The sequence below is a fragment of the Ursus americanus genome, chromosome 17 (genome assembly GCF_024610735.1).
Source record: "Ursus americanus isolate L20-20 chromosome 17, mUrsAme1.1.p, whole genome shotgun sequence".
In the NCBI taxonomy this organism is placed as follows: domain Eukaryota; kingdom Metazoa; phylum Chordata; class Mammalia; order Carnivora; family Ursidae; genus Ursus; species Ursus americanus.
Window position 1 is genome coordinate 5,670,206 of NC_142143.1, and position 23,415 is coordinate 5,693,620.

At 55.7% G+C, this 23,415-nt stretch overlaps 1 protein-coding gene across 1 annotated transcript in view; it reads right to left on the reverse strand.

Annotated features, from left to right (window-relative positions):
• Positions 1-3,924: 3,924 nt before the first annotated feature.
• The window catches only part of MPPED1 (metallophosphoesterase domain containing 1), a 64,576-nt gene continuing 45,085 nt past the window's right edge, over positions 3,925-23,415 (reverse strand). Inside the window, exons 4-6 of the mRNA XM_087868637.1 lie at positions 10,573-10,688; positions 8,459-8,572; positions 3,925-6,309 (exon numbers count right to left, since the gene is read on the reverse strand). Of these exons, the coding sequence (XP_087724763.1) occupies positions 6,191-6,309; positions 8,459-8,572; positions 10,573-10,688 (349 nt within the window). The 3' untranslated portion in view covers positions 3,925-6,190. The remainder of the gene's footprint in view (positions 6,310-8,458; positions 8,573-10,572; positions 10,689-23,415) is intronic.

Here is a 23,415-nt window from a genome sequence, read left to right on the forward strand (position 1 = left end):
GAGTGGATAGATGGATGGATGGTTGGGTGGATGGATGGATGGATGGATGGATGGATGGATGGATGGATGGATGGATAGATGGGTGGGTGGATGGATAGATGGGTGGGTGGATGGATAGATGGGTGGGTGGATGTTTGGGTGGGTGGATGGGTGGGTGGATGGGTGGGTGGATGGATGGATGGATGGATGGATGGATGGATGGATAGATGGATAGATGGATGGATGGATGGATAGATGGGTGGGTGGATGGATAGATGGGTGGGTGGATGTTTGGGTGGGTGGATGGGTGGGTGGATGGATGGGTGGATGGATGGATGGATGGATGGATGGATGGATGGATGGATGGATGGATAGGTGGATGAGTGGATGGATGGATAGATGGGTGGGTGGATGGTTGGGTGGGTGGATGGATGGGTGGGTGGACGGATGGGTGGGTGCATATAGATATAGGAGAGATAAATGAGCATATAGATGGATTAGTGCACTCATATATTTCCTCGCTCTGTCCACTGTGAGGACCTAGAAGTAGTAATACCCTAGTAGCGACTAGATCTTACTTCCTAAATAAAAGGAGTTAGAACTCTCTGGAGAAATGGCTGGTTCTAGGGCTAGGACAAGGAAAATGCAAGATGGGCTTGGAGCATCTTGTAATGCCAGAAATCAAGGAGGTCAAACAAACAAAAGATAGGAATATGTCAAAAGAACACAGGAGCCGACTTGAAAGAGCTCCCACCGGACAAAGTTAAAACAATTTGAGCCACTAAATAAATAGTGATAGTACTAGATTTTAACCTAATGAATAAAATAAATAACCATGAGTCTGCGCTGATGGAAAATAAATAAATGGCAGAGAAGGGACAAATTTTCCTTACAGAACAATTCCAAATAATAAATGTATGAGGAAAGAAGAATTAGAAAATCACCATGAGAGCACCTCAGTAATCATTATTCCAGGCAAGATCTGTAGATAGATGTTTAAATGAGCAGACAAAACTTTGGGGAGAATTGGGACATTTGCGTAGCCTGAATATACCTCCCCCAAATATTTATTAATTAATGTGGTGATTTTAATTGTGTCCACAAATTCTTTGCTGCTCCACCCTCTAGAAGGGAGAGCTCGAGTCACCTCTGCTTGACCGTGAGCTAGACTAGTATCTCTCTTCTAACAAACAGAGATGGAAAAGGAAGGCCAGTGTCTTTATGGTGGAGAAACATGGCCAACCTCACCTCCACCGTGTTCTCCAGAGCAACATCAGCGGCGATAAGTCATGGTAACACCATGTGAGCCCAGGTGCCTTGAGGACCCATCACCTGTGTCGTATTCTCATAATAATAACCCCAGACTAATCAGGAGAAAACACCAGACAAACCCAACTTGATGGACATTCTACAGAATATTCAACCAGTATTCAAAACTTTCAAGGTCAGGCAAAGCGAGGACAGACTGAGAAACCGTCACTATGGACACATGACAACTAAATGCAGCATGGTAGCGTGGACTGGATTCTGGAACGGAGAAAGGACGTTAATCAAAAACTGTTGAAATCCAAATAAAGCTTATAGTTGAATAGTGTTGCACTGGCGTTCATTTCCTAGTTTTGGCAAATGCATCGTGTTGCATGCACGGTCACGTGAGGGGACTGGGTGAAGGGTACCGAGGAACTCTCTGTACCACCTTACAACTCTTCTGTAAACCTAAAATCATTTCAAAATAAAAAGGTGATTTTTTTTTAATGGGAAAATCATATTCTATTGTTCAGGGCCCAGCCATGCTCCTTCCTCCAGGAAGCTTTCCCCGATCTCCCCTGTACACTGGGCTTGCTGTTCCCCAGGGCCCTCCAGCCTGCCCCCTCTGCCGCTGTCTGGGCCCTAAGCATGTAAGACCTGAAGGGTTCCACTTCTTTTCTGGGATTAGACGAGCTTTCCAAATTACACTGCGAGCTTCCAGACAGCAGGGCCTGACTCTCCCGTCTTGGAGACTTTCAGAGTCTATGTCTTCCATGGGAGGGTGAGACTGAGGGCCCCCAGGCAGGCGTGGGCCCTGCTGGGAGCTGTGGGTGGCATTAGGGGAGAGCACTGGATGAAGTCCTTGTCCACGGAGCTTGTCACCTCCACTAGTTTATTCTGGGGGCTGGGCAGGCATCTCTCTTGGAAAGTGAAGTTAGGCAGGGGAGACAGCTCGCTGGATTTGCTCATTAGACTCTCATGACAATCAGAGGGTTATCTGACATGCCATCCTATATGGGGGACACCTGGGTAAATATGGTTGTCAGTGTGCATGAGCCCTGAGTGCTAGACCAGCAAGAGATGAGGCACTAGGTGCCCTGACACCTTTGCTGTGGGACCCCCTCCACCATTTGTCCAAACCCCAGACAACCCGTCTACACTGAGGGCAGCAGGAGCATGTGGCTCAGCAGTGGCTGTGTCTGGATTCTCAGCAGAGTGGGGGGACCTGTGCACTACAGGAAGGCCTACAGCACTACCAGACCCAGCAGCTGCCCCAGAGGGTCCCTGCCCTTGCCCGGGAGCCCTGCTTGGGCTCACATTGGCCAAGAACAGCAGCCAAGGCTACCTCAGGTCGAGTGGCTCCTCCTCATTGCCCGCTGATGGGGAGCCAAGGCCCAGGACAAGTTGTTGTAAGCACCTGCATGGCCCTGGTGGAGGGGCAGGTGATAGGTGGGGCAGTCTGAGGACAGGAAAGGGCCATGGAGAGGCTGACACCCATGGTCTGCCCCAGGCTGCTGCTCCTGCCCTCCATGCACCCCTCTGGAAGGTCTCTTCCTGACCCAAGGCTTTGGTTGTGACCCATAAATGCAGATCTCAGAAAGGCTCCTCCTCCTCCAGGTCCATTTATCCCTTCAGCCACCCAATATCCCAAGTGCACCTCCAGCTGCATTCCCAAACAAAACTCAGCGTCCCTCCTCAAACCTGTTCCTCCAGCTCCCATTCTCCCTTCCATGACTGGAGCCAACATCCATTGTCATCCTTGGCTCTCCCTCACCTCACCCCCACATCCATCCCTCAGCAATCCTACTTCCTTAATCTATCACCACCTCCCTAGTCCAAGCCAGGCCCATGAGAAGTGATCAGTGAATGTTTGTGGTGTGGGTGATGGGTCAATGAATGGGAATGTGGATTGGTGGATGGATGGATGGATGGATGGATGGATGGATGGATGATGGATGGATGGGTGGGTGGGTAGGTGGATGGATGGATGAATGGATGGGCAGACGGATGGTTGGGTGGATGGATGGATGGATGGATGGATGGATGGATGGATAGATGGATGAGTGGCTGGATGGATGGGTGGGTGGATGGTTGGATGATGGATGGATGGGTGGCTGGGTGGATGGATGGGTGGTGGGTAGGTGGATGGATGGATGGATGGATGGGCAGACGGATGGTTAGGTGGATGGATGGATGGGTGGATGGAAGGATGGGTGGATGGATGGATGGATGGTTGGGTGGATGGATGGATGGATGGATGGGTGGATGGATGGAAGGAAGGAAATGGTGGACTTCTACAGCTTAGGCAGCTTTGAGACTAGACTCATTATACCTGTCAGTGCTTTTCTTGGGCAACACCTGGACCCTTAGTTTGGCAAGGGCTGGGTTGAAGACACTGCTTCCAGGAAGGGCCCAGAGCTCAGAGCATCTTGAGATACTCTGTTTTGAGGAATCAGGCAGTCGGAATACCTGAACATCATGGGGCACAGAATGGCCCATGGCAACCGCTCCCGAGACTGCCCCACCCCTGGGGAAGCTGGAACAAGCAAAAGGGAGCCGGTCGCTGCCACATGGAAGGTCTTCGGCCTCTGAACTCTGTCCAGGACCCAGGACTGGGCTGGGAGGACACCGTTCCTCCCCCACGTGCCTCACACGACGCCCAGAGACATACACAGGAAGAGGCGCCACGTGGACATCTCTTTCTTTTTACAAAGACTTTATTGTCTGACATGCTTGACAAAAAAAAATTACAGCCACAATCAAGTTATGCCAAAATGATTGAGGAGCACGCCATCATCTTTCATACCTCAAGGACTTTTAATGAATTTTCTTTCAAAGTAACAGCTGCCTTCATAACTTTTCTTTTCCACATAAAAATACACCATATTCTGAAGATACCTTAGGAAAAAAATTTTTTTAAGTTTATAGTTCTTGGTCCGCATAGAAATTCGGCAGAGGTGACGAACAGGGCCTGTGTCTTCTCCACCCCACGCGTGCCCACACGCCGTGCATCTGGGCTTCCCCAGAGACCTTGTAAACATCCTCGGCCACCAGGAACCACTTGGCCAGAGTCCCGCAGTCCCGCACCGCACAGAGCGCTGCTGGCTCCGGTCCGCGCGCTGCCGCTGCCAGGCTCCCCTCGCCCCGTGGGGAGCCCCGTGCGAGTAGGGAAGGACCCGTGGTCTCCCGGGATGCCGGGGTGCTGGGCTCAGAGAACAGGATCCCTCAGCACTCCAGGGGCTCTCTCTGAGAAACAAACCGGAGAGGCTTTGAACAGGACCCTTAAAAAAAAAAAAAAAAAAAAGCCTCCAGACCACGCATTGCCTTGGGGCACAGAGCTCTCTGAGCAGAGCAGAGCCCGTGGAGCCGGAGACCCAGGCTCAAGTCCTGCTTCTGCCCCTTTGGCGCTGTGCACCCTCGGGCAAGTTACGCCACCTCTCTGATTACAATCTCCTCATCTCTAAAATGGGGTGCACCGGGCTGAGCTTGCAGGACCGCCTGTGATGAGTCCAGAGTGTATCTGCAAAGGGGCACGCTAAGTGCTGGCTCCCAGGGCTCGGCCTAGGGTGAGGCGAGTAAGGCCCTCCTCTCACGTGCCCGGTTTAAGGGGCTACCGAAAAGCTCGGCAGGAGAGAGAAATGATGCTATCGAATCCCATGTCTTTAAAAGTCAAAATCGATTCAGAAAAATATCCATGATGAACAAAATATCAACATTTGCAGTAAAGGTAGGATCTGACCCTGCACGTGGCGACCCCGCCTCTCTGGCCTCACCCTGATGAGACCGGCTGGTGCCCTCGCCCCCGCCGCAGATTCAGCCCAAACCACCCTCCCCCCAGTCCTAACTTAAAGAAAAAAACAGAAGCCGCCCTGCGCAAAGCTGCCAGAGCCCAGGGCCCGCTCTGCCACCGGGCTGCCCTCCCGTTAACAGGACAGACTGGCAAGGACCAGGAACCACTCCGCCCCTTCAGCTGTGGGCCCACCAGACAGAACCCAAATGGTGCGCGGGAAACCGCACTGAGGGATGGAACCCCCAGGAGGACAGTAATGAGAAACACGGGGTCCACTGCATTAAGTGAAGAAGGACGTGTGCGTAGGTGTGTGCACGCCCACACGTGCACATCCACGTGGCAGGGTGGCCTCGGTGTGCGGCCCCTCCAGCCGGCCGAGTTCCGCAGAGCCGCACAGCCCCTGCAAGATCGGGGGCCGTCCGGGACTCGGGAACCCTCCATCTGGTCCTGGGCACTCACGTGGCGCGTTCTGGAACCACTCCCCCAGATCCCGGCTCCGAGCCTGGGATGCCCAGGCCGTTGTTCAAGACGGCCGAGAAGTGCACAGGAGGCAAGCGGGGTGACAAGGCGAGGCAGACGCTTGTTGGCCTGGCCGGGTGCGGTCCGAATTCCTGAGACGTCCCTGATGCTCCCTCGAGGGCCTCAGCTGTGAAGCAGGCCCGTCTCCTCCCCAGCCCCGGAGGGAGACGGTGGGCTGCTTACACCCGGGCTCTAAGACCTCCCGCGCACCCCCAACCATGGGGCTTACAGCCACACAGACCCTCCGTTAGAGGGAGACTTTGTGTGAGAACTTCCAGAATGTGTCCAGGAGCAGTGGCTTCCCAAACCCACGAGGGTGTCCAACTGAGAAGGATGAAGAGTCTGTCAGGTCCCGAGCAAGACAGGACCGCAAGCTTGTTAGGTCCTTTGACAAGGTACACGCGGAAATGTACACGCAGAAAACAGTCACGAGCACAGAGCCCCTGCCCGGGACCCACAGGGTCCTGACTCCAGGTGACGGAGGCTGAAGAGTCGGGGGATCTTTTCTTCATTCCAAGGCCTCAACCCCTCTGCTGGGCCGGTCCCTGCGGCCAGACGGGTCATCTGCGTGGAAGGAAGGGTAGTTGGGGGTCCGTGCTCTAGGCCAGGCATAGGTAGCTGATGTGGGCAGGAAGGGCCGAGACCGCGCGGCAGTCAGGAGTTCCGGGGCGTGGGGAGGTCAATGACTATGGGCGGATTCACAGGCTGGTAGTTCACGGTGCACACAGACGCGTTCACATAGGTGGTCGTCCCATCCGCCATGACGCCGTACCCTGGAACGGAAGCACACAGCCGTCAGGGCTGAGGGTAAGCCAGGACCCAGGGCAGTGAGGTGGTCTAGTGGGTGTGGTACTCGGACAGCACTCTGCTACAGCGGGCTGAACACGTCCGGGGCAAGCTACCGGAACCCTCAACTTAGCCTCTTCATCTATAAATAGAGGTGATGATGACAGATGCTCCTTCCCAGGCTGCTGTGAGGAGCAAATGAGACCATAATCCACATACAGTGTTCAGCCCAGAGCCTGGAAAGCACATGGAGAGTGCACAGTGAGAGAGCCTCAGTGACGTCATCACTACCATCATCACCACCACCAGCACCATTATCATCATCACCGCCACCATCATCACCACCAGCACCACTACAACCATCACCATCAGCACCACCAGCACCACTACAACCACCATCACCATCTCTACCGCCATCACCACCACTACCACCACCATCACCACCATCACTACTACCACCACCATGACCACCATGATCACCACCGTCACAATCACCACCACCAGCACCACTACAACCACCATCACCATCACCACCACCAGCACCACTACAACCACCATCACCATCTCTACCGCCATCACCACCACTACCACCACCATCACCACCATCACTACTACCACCACCATGACCACCATGATCACCACCATCACAATCACCACCACCAGCACCACTACAACCACCATCACCATCTCTACCACCATCACCACCACTACCACCACCATCACCACCACCACCACCATCATCACCACCATCACCACTACCACTGCCATCATCACCATGACCACTGCCACTACCACCATCATCACCATCACCAGGTACTTTCTTCTTTTAGCCTCTGTTCCCATCATACCCTTTTCCCCCCATATCTACTTGTTAGAATCCTCATCCTTCAACTCAGATCACCTCCAAGCCAAAAAGGACTTTTCCCCTTCCCTTGTAACCCCCATTTTGCCTATACAACGATGCAGGAGTGTGGTTTGGACCACACACCACCTGGGATCTGATGGCCTTCCATGCCCATAGTAGGGCTGCAAAAAATGACAGCCATATTGTTATCCCACAGCACCTTGGTTGTCCATCTTTCCCATGACCTCTCAGAGTCTGCCATCTGCTGCCCCTCTGTGGTCTCCTCGGGGCCAGGGGAGGTCTGGTCACCCCTGCCCTCCAACACCACCGGCAGCGGCCCGCAGGGGGAGGGCTGAGGCTAGTTTGTCTCTGAGCTGGAAAATGACCTGATGTGGACCAAGCATATGTGAGGCCCAGGGACCTGGCCTCACACAGATGGAGGCTCAGGGAGCTGGGAGACAACTCGGGGAAAACATGTCGGTCCCCATGGCCCCTGGGAGCCTGTGTGCTTTCTGGTAGGGTGGGATGGGACAGGGAGGCCTGGGGCAGGTGGCACGAAGGTTCAAAAAGAGCAAAAGGAGGGGGCTGCCCAACTCATGAATCAGGCCCCAGTGAGGAAGGCCAAGGTCGAATAAGGAAAGCCCTGTGTGCAGCGCGTGGGGGCGTGGGGAGCCTGGGCTGGAGCTGACATCACGCAGCACCATCCCAGCCGCCCTGCCCCCTGCCCCCCGAGGGGAAGTGAACGCCCCCCCACCATTCCAACTATGTGGACACAGCAAGTGTCCCCAGCCACCCAGGAACAGAGCCAGAATGCCAGGTCTGCTATGTGCGTGTGGTGAGGGTGGAAGTGAGGTGCCACCAGAATGTCTCAGGCAAGCAAGTGGCCCTCCACATTTATTAAGCACCAACTGTATGCCCGGCTGTGGGATGTCGGCGACAAGAAGGGCTGCCAGCCTTAAGGAGCTCACAGTGTGCCTACCAGACCTAATACAGCCCCCCTGTTCCATCCAACGTCCCCTCCTCCAGAAAGCCCCCTGCCCTCGGTCCAAAGACTTCCCAGGCTGGAGGCCCGACGGAATCACAGCGCTCCCAGGAAGTAAACGTACCCCGAAGTCTGGCCAGATTTTGCAACTGTCTTCCCGCTGTGAAACGTTTCAGCGGTAGCTAACCAATGGCCAAGTGCGTGTGTCAGGAAGGGGCGGAGAGCAGGGAGGAGGTGGCTGGGGTGACGGGAGGTGGGGGGCCCCTCTACGGGGCCAGCGGGGAACCCCTCCCCCACCCCTCACGCCGACCTTCGTGGATGTGGCCGAAGACGTGCAGCCGCGGCTGGACGCGTCTCTGCACCGTGTTGAGCAGCTCCACGCAGCCCACCCGCTGCATCTTCTTGGGGACCCAGTCCAGGAAGCCTGTGTAAGGAGACGGCAGGAGGGCGGTGACAGGCTTCAGGCGGCCAGGCGCCAGCCCCACAGACCCCACGCGGCAGTTTTCGCGTCTCAGGGACACGGGGTCCTGGACTCACGGACCTGGGCAGAACCCGCCCCTGAGTCCCCAGCAAGCGCTCCCAAGGCCGCCCTGCCCCCGCCTCCAGGGAGGGCAAGCTGGGGCTACCACGGGCCCACAGGGGGCCTGGCAGTCCCACCTTCCTCCCCGGCAGGGCCGGCCAGAGAGCGGTGCTCACAAGAGCCCAGAGCGGGCCAGGCACCTAGGGGGGCAAGTGAGCCCCCCCACGACCCCTGCTCAGAGCAGCCTCGAGGGCACCATCCACCCATTGCAGAGACAAGCACACCGAGGCCCGAAAGGCACGGGTGAGGCCCAAGGGCACCCGAGTGGCTGGCAGCAGAGCAGAACCAGGAGCAAATTTCCACATCGGAAACTTTCTAAACAAACATCACGAAATCACAAAAACGAACTCCATTCACTGCAGCCTGGCTCACGTGGCTGCGTCTGGGTCTGCTCGCACCGCCAGCCTCCCGGAGCCGCCCCATATGGCGGAGCTCATTATCCTCACATGGCTACACCAACGGAGAATAATTGATTACTCCGAGCGAGCAGCTAGGGTTCATCTCGGCCCCTCTCTGTTTGGGTGGGTGAGACAGGTTTCTGCTTGCTAGGAAGGGGAAGGGGGATCCTGAGTCCCCGAATCAGGCAGGCTGCCACTGCCACTGCGTTAGTGATGAGAGGGAGGGAGGGAGACGGAGGGAGGGAGGGAGGGAGAGAGGGAGGGAGGGAGAGGAAGGAAAGGAGGGTTGGAGAGAGACAGAGACCGAGAGGGAGGGAGGTAGGGAGATAGAGACAGGGAGGGAGAGAGACAGGGAGGGAGGGACGGAGAGAAATGTCCCACTGGGCTTGGCCATTCCTTGCCCCTCTACCCTGCAGCCTGCAAACCCTGGAGGTGAGCACTGCCCAAGTTGGGCCCTTGTCCAGCATCGCTGGCCCAGGCCCCAAAAGCTGTGGAAGTGATGGCAGGTTCCGTGGAGGCAGCAAGAGGAGGAGGAGGCTGGGAGGGGCTGGGCTGCTGGGAGTTTGGACAGCATTCTAAGGACTAGGGGAGCCATGAAGGGTAGTAGAGGGATGGCATGGCATGGCATAGCTGCCGATTCACAGAACTCCCTCCTACTGACGTAAGGAGAGTGGAGTGGAAGGGGCAAGACTCGGGGCTGGGGGACCAGTGAGGAGACCATGGCAGTCAACGAAGCGACAGAAGATGCTGGCCTGGACCCAGGTGGGTATAGCTGTTTGGGAGAGGATAGGAAGGAGCTGGGATCCAGTTTGAGGTGGAATCAGAGACAGGAAGTGTGTGTGAGGAAAGGGGGAGGGGAGGCCTGCAAAAGCTCCAATGGGACAGCCACTGGTTCCAGAGGCGGTTAGACCCTATGAGTGGTGACATCAGCTCGGACCAGGGAGGTGGTAGTGGGGCCTGGGAAGACGGCTGTTGAAGGCAGAACCCACAGGCCCTGGAGACTGTTGGGATGGGTGGGGGTGCGGTCCCCCAGGTGTCTGATGGGGTGAGGGGTGTGCAGGATGAAACCCAGACAGTGACTGTGAAGGTCTTTGGCCCCCAGGATGCAGGTCGACGGCCCAGCCCTGCCTCTCCACCCCCTGAGCTCCAGGCTGTCATGTGTGTAAAATGGGCAGCTGATTCTGACCTCCCTGGGAGGCTGCGAGGAGTCCACGAGGTAACAAGCTGAAACCCCAGCACATAGTAGGTGCTCAGGAAATAAGGGGGGCAATGGGGTGAACTGTCCACAGCAGCTCAGACTTAGAACAGAGCTCATCCAGGCTGATCTCCGTGCTCAGGCAGGGCCAGACCCCGCCCCTCAACACCCACCCCCTCTGCGTCTGCCCCCAGCACCAGCAGGCCCACTGGGGGCCGGGCCAGCCAAGGCGAGGGGCAGCGGACTCTTACCCAGTGGTGGTCCATGGGTTATCAGGATGTCTACGCCTTCGGGAATGAGGTTCCATTTCTCTAGCAGTGCTTGGCCTCGAGGCAGGTTAAAGCCCCAGCCATAAAACCAGGGCTGCCTATGGAAGAAGAGCAGGCAGTTCAGAGAGGGCCGCTGAGAGTGTGGGGCGATCACAGGAAGGGGAAGCAAGCCGCAGCGCCAAATGGTCATCAGGATGGACTTGATGCCCAGATACTCAGAGTAAATGCGGGGATTGCCTGGACTTCGCTCGCAGGCTGTGGGATGTGTCTGGCGTCCTCTTCTCCTTTCCCCTTCTTTCAACACAGTTTCTGCTTTTCTAAGATGAATAAATATTATTTCTGTAATTTTTTAAAAGGAAAGTTTAAAAAGAATCAGCTCCAGCCAAAGACCTCTCTTGCTCCAACTTCTTCTAAGGAAATTCAGAGAACTGGCTACCCACCCCTCACAAGGCAGATGTTCCTCTGTCTTCCTGCCCACGGTTGGGGCAGGTGGAGACCCAACCCAGAGAGAATGGCTTCCAAGTGGAGGACGCTTTCCCTTGAAGCTCCCAACAGGGGTGAGTCCATCCCCAGCTCTAAGGGCAGGGCCAGAGGGACCTAGGCCAATTAATGGAATCTCAACTCGGACCTAGCCTGAGCAATGCAAGTGATTCCTTTGGATAGGCTCAATGATGGGCATGTAACCTAGATCCTTCCCATTGGAGGGAAGCCCAGATATTTCTTCTCTGGATGATAGAGAAGAGGATGCAGTCATCCCTGCATATCAACCAGTGGGCTTCTTGCCTTAGAAGCTGTTAGCAGCTAGTAAGCTGTCCCAAAGGGGGATGGCTGGACCACATGGCCCAAGGGAGCCCCCTGGATCAAAATTGCACTGGTCACCCACCATACCTCTGCACTTCTCAGTTAAGTAGGCAACATAAAACCATTTGATTGGGCTTTCACTGCTAACAAAAACATCCCTACTATGAATCTTCCTTGGGCCTAAGATCTCACATTAACATAGCCCATTAGTGTTTACAAAGTCAACATCACCACCACCACCATCATCATCACTATCATCCCCATTATCACTATCATCATCACCATCACCACCACCATCGTTATCGCCACTATCACTACCATCATCGCCACACCACCAACACCACCACCATCATCATCATCACCATTATCACTACTATCATCACCATCACCACCACCACCACCATCATCATCACCACCATCATCATCATCGCCATTATCACTATCATCACCATCACCACCACCATCACCATCATCGCCATTATCACTACTATCATCGCCACCATCACCACCATCATCATCACCATCACCACCATCACCATCATCATCACCACCATCACCATCATCATCACCACCAGCACTATCACCATCACCAACATCACTATCGCCACTGTTGTGGGTCAAATTGTGTCCTCCAGGGGCGCCTGGGTGGCACAGCGGTTAAGCGTCTGCCTTCAGCTCAGGGCGTGATCCCGGCGTTATGGGATCGAGCCCCACATCAGGCTCCTCCGTTGTGAGCCTGCTTCTTCCTCTCCCACTCCCCCTGCTTGTGTTCCCTCTCTTGCTGGCTGTCTCTATCTATGTCGAATAAATAAATAAAATCTTTAAAAAAAAAAAATTGTGTCCTCCAAAAACATACGTTGAAGTATGAACCCCTAGTACCTGTGGATGTGACCGTATTTAGAAACAGGGGTCTTGCAGATATAATCAAGTTAAGAGGAGGTGATACCAGATTAGGGCATGCCCCTAATCTAGTGACTGGTGTTCTTATGAGAAGATCATGTGAAAACACAGAGACACAGAGAGAAAAGGGCCATTCACAATGGAGGTAGAGATTGGAGTGATGTTGTCTACAAGCCAAGGAGCGCCAAGTACTTGTAGCCACCACCCGAAGCTGGGAGAGGGGCACGAAACAGGTTCTCCCTCAGGGCCCTCAAAAAGGACAAATGTTGGTGACACCTTGATCTCAGACTTTCAGCCTAACTGTTGTCCAGAAGGTATCATGGTGGGACTAAATCAAGGTTTTCAAATGGTGTTCCATGAGATGCCCAGGGTTCCAAAGAGGTGCTTTGGGGGGCTGCCAACAGGTAGAGCCCATTCTCCAACTGAGAATAAATGCCTGTTGTTTTAAGTGCCCCAGTCTGTGGTGATCAGTTATCACCCCAGGACGTTGACAGAGTCATCACCACCACCATCACTGTCATCACACCATCACCTCCCCACCTGCCACCTCGGGGTCCTTCACGCCAGCAGCAAGGATGGACAGATGGGTCTCTTTCTGTTTCACGGATGAGGAGACTGAGAACAGAAATTATCACCTGCATTTCCTGCATACCTACTTTTTTGTCAGGTGCCATCTAAGTACATCATAGCGATGGTTTCCCGGTTATAAGAACCCTGTGAATTAAGGATAAGAATATCCCCATTTTACAGACGAGGAACCAGAGGCTCAAAGAGGTGAGCTAGCCTAGGGATTTAAGTGTGCTGACTCCCGGGCTGGGCACCTCACTACCACTCATCCGCCAGCACATCCCATACAAGTCAGCCGTGGGGCTGGACTTTCATCTTCAAGGTCTTTCACATGCCCAAGCTGTCACTAAAATCCCTCTCATGGCGCCTATGCCCGTCATGGGGAGGCTGAGGCCTCTGGCTGTGGACCCAAAGCTCTTCCTGTTGGAAGCCCCCCAAAGCATCTCTTTGGAACCCTGGGCATCTCACGGAACACCATTTGAAAACCCTGATTTAGTCCCACCATGGTACCTTCTGGACAAGAAGACTGAGGTTCAGCGAGGGGCAGTGAGGTGCCTGGGGTCACATGGTTATCAGTGGGGAGGTCACGTTTGAACCCTGACCTGACACCCTCTCCCCTCAGCCTTCATGCGTGCAGTGCCGTCTTCTGGAACATGGGTTTGTGAAGGAGGATGATGGGGGACCACAGGGGCCGTTTGGGGGTCAAGAGTCCTTTTGCCATTTCAAACAGGTGCAGAATCCCCTCCACTGCCAGCCTTGCTCACCTGGGACTCCTGCCAGGAACACCGGTTCTCTCCTCTTCTCCTCCTGCCCACCCCTGACTACACGCCACGTTTATCCTTCAAAGCCCTGCCTGCCCCAATCTTCCTCTCACCTTGCGTGCCTGGCACCAACCCGGAGGAGGGGAATGAATGAATGAATGAATGAATGAATCTGAATGAATGAATCCATGTGTTAACAGATGTCAAACAGGACTTTTCCTGTTGCGTGGGGATCGCAGCCAAAACTTCAAAGCTGAAAATGATGCCCCGTATTCGAAAGAGAGCCCCCAGCTACTGCCCAGAAAAACTTACTAAAAGTGGGCAGAGCACACCAGGCCACCATCTCCCCAAGCCCCTGCTGGCCTAAGTTTTGGCCTTGAAGAAGAGGGCTGTGGCTCCTGCCTTGTACTTGTAGGGGGAGCTGAGAAGTTTCCCTCATACCTAGATATGAGTGGGCCCCAGGAGAACCACCTGTACAGGTGGGGGCCTAGGATCTGCTCTCTGATACTCTGGGAGGAAAAACAGATGGTGTGAAGCAGTCACAGAGAGACTGTCAGCATCCCCAGGTTTGCACTGTCCGAGGGATCCCCAACCGTAGGAAGTACCCGCCAAGTGAGGAGACCAGCTGTTCAGGGCTGGGGAACTGCATCTGGGTGGGTTGGCCTGGAGACAGTTCCCTCAGAAGACACCTCCTATCGCTGGCACACCCAAATTGGCCTGCCCTTGCACAACCACAGAAAATGCACCCCTCACATACACAATTTTACACCGAACTTCAAGGCAATCTTGGGGTCAGACAGATCTGGGTGAGAATGGGTCCACCTCTTACTACCTGTGTGACTTTTGGCAAGTGACTCAACTTCTCTCTATGCCTCAGTTTCCCCATCTGTAAAATAGGGATAAAAATATCCTCTCTATGGTGCTGTTTGGAAGGATTAAATCCATTAATCCATATACAGTGCTTAAACAGTGTCTGGTTCAATGCATTGCAGCTGCCTTCATCATCCCCATCACCATCATCATCCCCATCTCCATCATCGCCACTATTATCACCATCACCATCACCACCACCACCATCACCATCACCATCATCACCACCACCACCACCATCACCACCGTTACCATCACCACCACCACCATCATCACCATCACCACCATCACTATCACCACCACCACCATCACCACCACCACCATCATCACTATCACTATCACCACCATCACCACCATCATCATCACCATCACCACCATCACCACCACTACCACTATCACCACCATCACCACCATCATCATCACCACCATCACCATCACCATCATCACCACCATCATCATCACCACCATCACCACCACCATCATCACCATCACCACCATCACCACCATCACCACCACCATCATCACCATCACCACCATCACCACCATCATCACCATCATCACCATCACCACCATCATCACCATCACCACCATCACCACCATCACCATCATCACCATCATCACCATCACCACCATCATCACCATCACCACCATCATCATCACCACCATCACCACCATCACCACCACTACCACTATCACCATCACCACCACTACCACTATCACCATCATCACCATCACCACCATCATCACCATCACCACCATCACCATCATCACCATCACCACATCACCACCATCACCATCATCACCATCACCACCATCATCACCATCACCACCATCACCACCATCATCACCACCATCATCACCATCATCACCATCATCACCATCACCACCATTACCACCATCATCACCATCACCATCATCACCACCACCATCAGCACCATCATCACTATCACTATCACCTTGATTATTGTGGGCCCCTCCTGAAACCCACCCATGGAGACTGCATGAAAAACCTTTGGCCCAGGGCAGAGTTTTTCCAACTGCATTTTGATGGGTCACAACAACATTTTTGTAAAAAGAAAAGAAAGCATAAAAAAAAAAAAAGAGTACCTCCTAGCAGGGAAAGGATATTTCAGTTAAATATATCTGTATTTAAATAGACACCCCTGTATGGATGTCCTGAGTCACGATGTAAAGTGGTTTTCCTACTACATTCCTGGTCAGAAACAGCTGACGGTCGTGCTCCAGCGGCCAGCCGGGGCTGCTTCTGCCCTAATACGCTGAGCTCCCAGCTCTGCGACTTCTGAAGCCCTCAGACTCTGGGCACACTCAAGCCCCCCTTTGGCTGAGCCAGGGCAGAGTCACTGCAGGAAAGCCAGCAGCAGCCTGGATGCTGCTCAGAGAGCCAAGCCTAGTGGTCCTCCCAGGAGCCCAAAGCCCTGTCAGCCTCTGGGGAAGGAGGCAACGTGTTTCTGGTGCTGCCTTCCAAATACAGGATCCATTCTTCAAAAATCTAATCAAATATTTACAAGACGGGATGAGGCCTCATCTGCATGGGGAGAAGGCATCTGTTAGTTCCTGTGAGCCACAGCAAGGGGTAGCTTCTTGAAAGAGACACTTAGAAATATATCAGAGACCCCGCAGACCCCCAGAAGCAGACCCACGCAAGCCTCCACCTGCCTCAGCTTCCCCTCACCCAGCACTACTGAGCCTTCCTCTTGGGGTGGTGTTTCCCCATAGACACACCTGCCTAGTTCTTGGAAATACACCACCTCCAATCGTGGGAAGGTGGAATCCGCTCTGCCCCCAGGGGGCCCCGAGAGCTTGCTCAAGGCACCGAGGTTGGCATCAGACATCCTGATTCTGCCCCTGGGCTGGTGACTTCACCTCTCCCAGCAGGATAATGTTGCCCACGCCCCCAGATCTTCCCCCATGAAGGAAGGGGGGGTCCTTCTTGCTTGGTGCTGTGACCCTGACACAGAGGGAAGGAAAAAAAGGAGAGAGGGAGGAGGTTTAAGAGGCTTAAATTATACTTCCACTATGAAAATTCTTTCTAAATACCCCGGAGCTCCATCAATGGGAAAAGGGGAGGTTCTAGCTTTTATTGAAATTTAAGGGGGGCAGGAAGAGTCAAACCGTTCACGCAAACATCCAAATAAGCTATTTGCCAGGATGGCCCGTGGGTTGGGGATCACCCTTGTCAGGCCGCGGTTTCTCCAGTGCAGTGGGAGAGACAGACTCTTCACAATGACCTTACCCCCAGAGGCTTTTGACCAGCCCACAGGGCCTGGAAACCTCTCTGGCCCCTCCTGTGGGTGTCCATTCAGGTTTCTGCCATGGGAAGAGGAGACAGAAGGGTGGTACCAGTTCTTCTTCGAGATGACGTCGGCCCCAGATGCTCCCAGCATTCCAAGTCTGGTCAATTGACCTCCTCATCTGGTAAGGCCCTTAGGGGCCAGAGCTGAAGTCCAAGGCTGCTCTGGTTTCCAGACAGAGGAGAGGGCAGGCAAGGGCTCACAGGGCCTTCCATCCAAGCAGCCAGGGTCCAGCCCACCCCTAGTGGCCCACCCCGCCTTGGGGGCAGCCATGGTCTGAGACCATGAATGCCCAAGGCGGGATGCCCGGGCCCTGAGAAAACCCCATCGCCGTCTCCAACGCGACCTGGCGCCTGGACCCAGCCTCGCCACGCTGAGGGCCAGGAGCCCGATGTCTGCACGCCATCCAGGACACATCACAGACCCGGAGGAGGTCGAATGAATCAGAATTCTGACTGAGCAATGGGAGGCGGCTTTATGTCCTGAATTTCTGTCTTTCTGTTCTAAAGTAACCATTGGAATAATTTTCTTACAGAATGATAGTTGCCATGACAACCAGAGCAAATTTTCCTTTTCTGAAACAGATGTCTCATTTAGTTGAAAATTAGAATGTGAACAAACCCATGGGAAAAATTAATTCAAACTTTAACAGAGCGCTGAATACAATGTAATCTCTCAGAGGTTAACCCCTTAACAGCTTTTTTGTGCGCTTATGGTAACCTTCGAATCCAGTCTAATTAAGCCCGCTTAGCCAATATAAATGACCTCCTCGTGGCCAATCATTAAGCGATTTCCCCCTAGAGCGTGAATCCCAGGTCCCCCGACGGCAGACGGGAGGGGGACGACTCGTCTACAGAGAATGCCGCAGCCCAGTGCGCTCTGCTCTGCCAGGTGAGGCACCCGGCCCCGGGGGCGGGAGTATACCCAGGGGTCACCCAGGTAGCCTGGGCTATGGCCACCCCATTTCCCGGGGACGCTGGGCTGTGCGGGGGGAGGAGGCCTGGAGTGCCCTGGGGTGGGGCTGGGCCCACTGGTGCACCCAGGCCAGGGCATGATGCGAGGGCAGGCGTCGGGAGTTCCCCTGACGGGATGTGGAGGGGCGCTTGGGGGACACCAAAGGGGCACCTGCATGGGCACAAACCCAGAGCCTCTCCATGAGCCCCCAGTCCTCACACCCACACTGGGAGGCAGCTGCCATCACTGCTCCATTTTACAGATGAGGAAACTGAGGTGCGGGGAGGTACAGAGACTTGCACAGGGTTACCTGGTGACCAAGTGACACAGCTGGGGCTCAAACCCAGACAGCGGATTCCAGAGCCTATGCTCTCTGCCTCCAGGCCAGAATTATGCAAATAGGACCAGGGATCCTGCCTCCCCCTCCTCATCAAGCCGCACTTACCAGCCACTTCCACATCTCAGCTCAGTTAACCCTCAGGACAAAGTCCTGGGAGGCTCCCACTTTAAAGACAAGGAAATGATGGCACAGAGAGGCCAAGTGGTGTGCCTGAGGACACACAGGAGGCAAGAGGGACGTGGACCAGAGCTCCAGGCTCCTGCATCTTGTGCTCAATAGTTGGTTGACCCAAAGAAGACCCTACTGGGGTGGCCAGGTTACGGGCTCCCCTCTCCAATGGCAGCTGCCTGCCTGCTCCTTGGAGCAGCTCCTGAATGTCCCCTGCCAGGTCCCAGCCCAGCCCCCGGCCCTGCTAGGACCCCTCTGAGCCTGGCTGGATGGAGAGGAAGCAGCCTGTGACTCCGGCTCCTGGCATCCCACCTCTCAAGTGCTCCCCCAGGTGACTCCTCTACTCCAAAGCCTTCCATGGTTCCCTGTGTCTAGAAGACAAGCCCAGACCTCATGGCCTGGCACACAGGGCCCTGGGACTCTGTCCCAGTCCACCTCTTGCACCGTCCTGCTCAGATTTCCCACTGAACCCACCATGTGCTGGCCACAACCAACCTGTTTGCTGAACACCACTCAGCCTTTCCCTACCTCTGGGTTTTTGCTTCTGCTGTTCCAGCCACCTGAAAAGCCCTTCTTAGCCTCTCCTCAAAGTCCATGACCCATTATTTGTTAAGGCTGGGCTCAAAGGCCCCCTCTTCCAGGAAGCTTCCCCTGATCACCTCTATCCCCCAAGCACAGGTGACCCTTCCTGCTCCAAGTCCCCTCATGGTGGCTCCCTCAGGACAGGTTCAGGTCAAATCTCCCTAAATCTCTCTTGCCCAACAGACGGCTGAGCCTAGGTGCACTCAGGGAGGGTTGGCTCACAGTGCGCATGAACGAATGAACGCATGATGTATTCAATGGCTGAGTGCTCTACTTGGCAGGCAGGTGGGAAAAACTAAGCATTTGCCCTCTCCTCTGTGCACCCTCCCAACGGGAGCCCCCCACCCCGGAGCCCCTGGAGTCATGAAGCCCCGAGACCTGTAAGAAGCACAAGCATGAGAACAAACAAGAACTCTCACCACCCACCAAGCATCCCAGTCTCTCCCACCCTCCCATGACCTGCCCGGTGAACTCCTGTGCCCATTTCACAGATGAGACCTCAGAGGTGAAGCCAGGCTCAGTGTGCTCACACCCTGTGCCGCCTCCTGGTTCACCTCCTTTGGGGGACCTTCCCTACCTCCCCAGGCAGCCCACTCCCTAGGGTTGGGGGTTGAGGACGGCTGTCCCGCCAGGTAGAAGGGGACAGCCTCTTACAGCAGACCTCATGGGCCAGGTGTTCTCACTTCCGCTCCTCATTCTACAGAGGAGAAAGCTGTGGTTTGAGCAGGGTGATGGCCTGACTCCCTCAAAGAAGCCTCTGCCCTCTCTCAGAGACGGCTGATACTGAGAGCATCTCAGATGAGGGTACCAGGCGTCACTGGCCCCAAGAGCTGCCCGGGACACTCTCAGCACCCCCAGGGAGGCTGTGCTCCCATTCCACAGCAGGGGAAACCGAGTCAGTGACACACCCGGGTGGCCCAAGCGAGTTCATGCTGACCCCTCCCCCCACAGGTGGTCCCAGGACACCTGGGGACACCCCACAGTCCGAGTGGCCACTGCCACCTGCCCAGCTCTGAGGGAGAGACGTCTGCCTTGCTCCTTGTCTCTGCGCCTCCCGACGGGGGAGGCTAAGGGAGACGCTTCGCAGTGGGGCCAGCTCCACCGCAGGGGGGGGGGGACCGTGGCCGCCAGCGAGGGGGCAGGGCCTGGCAACACGTCCCCAGGGACTGTCAATCACACACCTTGCCCCCGCACACCACAGTTACGGCAAGTCAGCAGCAAGATAAGTGGAACCGAAGAATGGGGTCCTTTGTCATTCCTAATTAATTTCCCCCACCCTTCCGAGGTGCGGAACCATTCATCTTTTGTTTCGCTGGGACTCCGCAGCCGGGAGAAGGCAGACAATTCGTTTCAAACATTAATCTCATGTAGACTAGCGCACATGTGTTGAGGGGCCTCTGTAAGGAAGATAACAACGTGGAATCAGGAAAGATAAGGACAGGGAAGGGGCAGAGGGGACAGTCCGTGTGAGAGGAGTGGATGTGCGTGCGCGCGTGCACGTGTGGTGTGCGGGTCGTGTGTGTAGGTGTGTGTGTGTACGGTATGGGGTTGCGTGAGTAGGCGTGTGTGTCAATGTAGCTGTGTGTGTATACGTGGGTGCAGTGTGTGTGCTTGTGTCTGTGCGGTGTGGGGGTGGTAATGTGGGTGCGTGTGTGTGTGCGTGTGTGTATGCGTGTGTGCGTGTGTGTGTGCGTGCATGTGCGTGCGTGTGTGTGTGTGTGTGTGCAGAGGCAGCGCAACATAGGGCCAGGAATTTCTTCCCAACATCAAAATTTGATGGCTGCGTGTGGCGTGTGGGCTGACAACTGTCAGAATCCGGGGCGGAAGGAGAAAGGGCGTGAGCAGCAGCGGGACCCTTGGCAGTGGCCACGCCGGGTCCCTGGGGGGCAAGCTGGGACTATATGGGCTGGCTCCCGCCCTCCGGTCACTGTCAAGGGCTGAGGGGGCGCAGGCTCAGGTGGGGTGTGCGGCCAGCCCGAGACAGGCTGGCTCTGTGGCTTCCACTGAACCCAGGCCATTCCTGACCCGATCTGGGCTCAAGCCGGGGGTGGGGGGGTGGGGGGGTGGCAATACCACCAAGGTCCCTGGTGCCCCACCCAAGGGCTCTGCGTGCCCCCCCATCTCGCCCTTGCACGGCCCTGGGAGGGGAGAATCTGAGTCTGAGTTCCCAGAAGCGGGACGCAGAGCTCAGGGAGAACCAGGGAGCCCCACACAAGGGCTGCCCCAGGGACGGGGCCAGGGGCCAGCAGGAAGCAGTGGCCCCCGAGGCCACGGCCGGCCGCCCCAAAGCTGACCAAGACCACCCACGGGGCTGGGCCCCTGCGCCGCTCTGCTAGGCCTGAGATCTCGGGCCAGTTCCTAGACCCGAGCCTCACCTTCCGGCCCATAACACGGGATGGGAACAGTCCTGTCTTGCCCCGTTGCTCGGCGGGTTAAACGGGACAATTCTGCAGCAGCTCCCAGGGACCTTGCAGACCAAGGGGTCTCAGAGTCTCAGCTACAGGAGGGAAAGCCCACCCCTCTGGCCTGGAGGAGAAAGAGGAAGGCTACAGCCTCGCACTAAAACGGCCCGGAAATGCGAGAGGAACGGTGAGAGACACAGCTGTAGAGGCGCGGGACTGGCAGGGAACCTCGGGGGGCTCAGGGGAGCGGGCTGGGCCTGCGACCCACCCTCTGTAAAGCTGGGCCCCCAGAGGGCTCCCGGGGAACAGGGCAGGAATGGACCAGAAAAGGCCACCCACTGACCACAGGGAGGCAGGATGCTGCCCCGGATGGGGGAAAATATCCCTGACTTCTGGCCTCCGGGTGAGTCCGCCAAGCTCAAGAAATGAAAGCCAACCACCCAGGGCTGTGTGCACCCACAGACCAAGGCGTGCACAGTCCTGTCTGAGGGGCACCCCCAGACCGGGCTGCCCAGGACGGCCCCAGACAAAGCTACGCAGAACAGGGGTGTGCAATCCAAACGTCTAGCTCCCCAAACACCCTGGACCAGTACTGGAGGGAGACTGCAAAATAAATGTTTTTCGAAAGAATAAAAAGCTTTTCTTAAGAGAAAGAGCAAAGGATTCTGGGTGAGCAGCTGGAGCTGCGCGGAGCCAGGATTCCTGGCAAGAGGGGGTGGCCCTGAAGCCAGGGGGCCATAACAGGGCAGGGCCGGCATCCCCAGGGCCCCAGCAGCCTCTGACCACAGCCGGGCACAGCGGGCGCTGGGCTGCCACAGGACGCGGGCCTGGCCAGGGTCCCAGGACCTCGGCCACGTCCTGGCGAGAGCCTCTGAGGGGCCAAGGAAGAAGCCAGGGTTTCACTCTATTAGCCTCTGTTCTGTTTTCTCCAAAAAACGCATTTGATGAAGTTAAAAAGAAACTTTTTAGCATCTCTCCGTACCCAGTTCTGGGGGCCTCCATCCTGCCACCCAGGCCCAGCCCGGCCCACAAGCACTGGGGGACCCTAAGCAAGTCCCTTCACTTCTTGGGTCTCAGCCTCCTCAGCTGTCCAGGGGGAACGAGAGTCTAGATGATTACAAGCGGTGGAAGCACGGGGCCTCGGGGACAGCAGTGGGAACAGTTACTATGACGACTGTCCCATCGGCAAGCAGAGCCTGGCTCCCGGGGGTCCCAGCCTTAAAACTCCCAGGCGGCTCCGTGCCTGCCCCCACCCCACCCAGCGGGCCTGCCCTGTGCACACAGGGAAGGGAAGGAAGGACATGGAAGGCTCAGCCCCGGCCCATACGCCGTCCCCGGGGCGGCTCAGTGGGCAGCGCCTGGCTGGGCAGAACACCTTGAACTCACACCCCCCACCCCCCACCCCGCTCTGGGCAATCCAGGCCGCGAGCTGCAGAGTGTTAGACGGTGAGTGGGACCACCGTGTGCTGAATGTCTACTGTGTGCCAAGCAATTGACACACAGACCCCCTGGAATCCTAAGAGCAACTACGGGGTGGGGGGGGGGCCTATCCCTGCCATCATTTCACAGAAAGCCAAGATTCTGACCCAAGATCACCCGGCTCGGACCCGCCCGCCAGCATGAGTGCCGAGCGTGGCCTTGCATGGTCCTGGCGCTTAAACAGAGCTGGTCCCCGTGGCCCCGGGCTCCCTCAAGAGGGCCAGGGCACCCCCGCACCCCTGACTGCAGGCAGCGCCAGGCCTCCAAACTGAGCTCCAGGATCCACGCCCAGACGCCCGGCCACGGCCGGCAGCCTCTTCTCAAAGTTTAACGTCTCAGCAGGTTTATATCCCTTCCTTCAAAATACCAGAAGTAATTAGACCAGATGGCCGAGCTGCATGCCAGTTTCACTCCCTCCCGCACTCCTGTTTTGTCTTTTTTTTAAATCAAGGCCGTTTTCAGTTAAATGAGAACAAAAAATGTATCCAAATCGCATAAATGAACACGGTATGTATACAGAATTTTTTTCCAACACTTAAGATTCTGTGACAGCTGAGCTCTTCCTCTTCCTCCGTGGTTGGTTCCCACCCCTTCCTCTAAGCCGCTCTGCCCAAGGCGCAGTGCCCAGTCTGCTCCGGAGGGGACCAGACGTGGCTTTCCTGTAACTGGAAAGTCACAGTGCCCCGGGG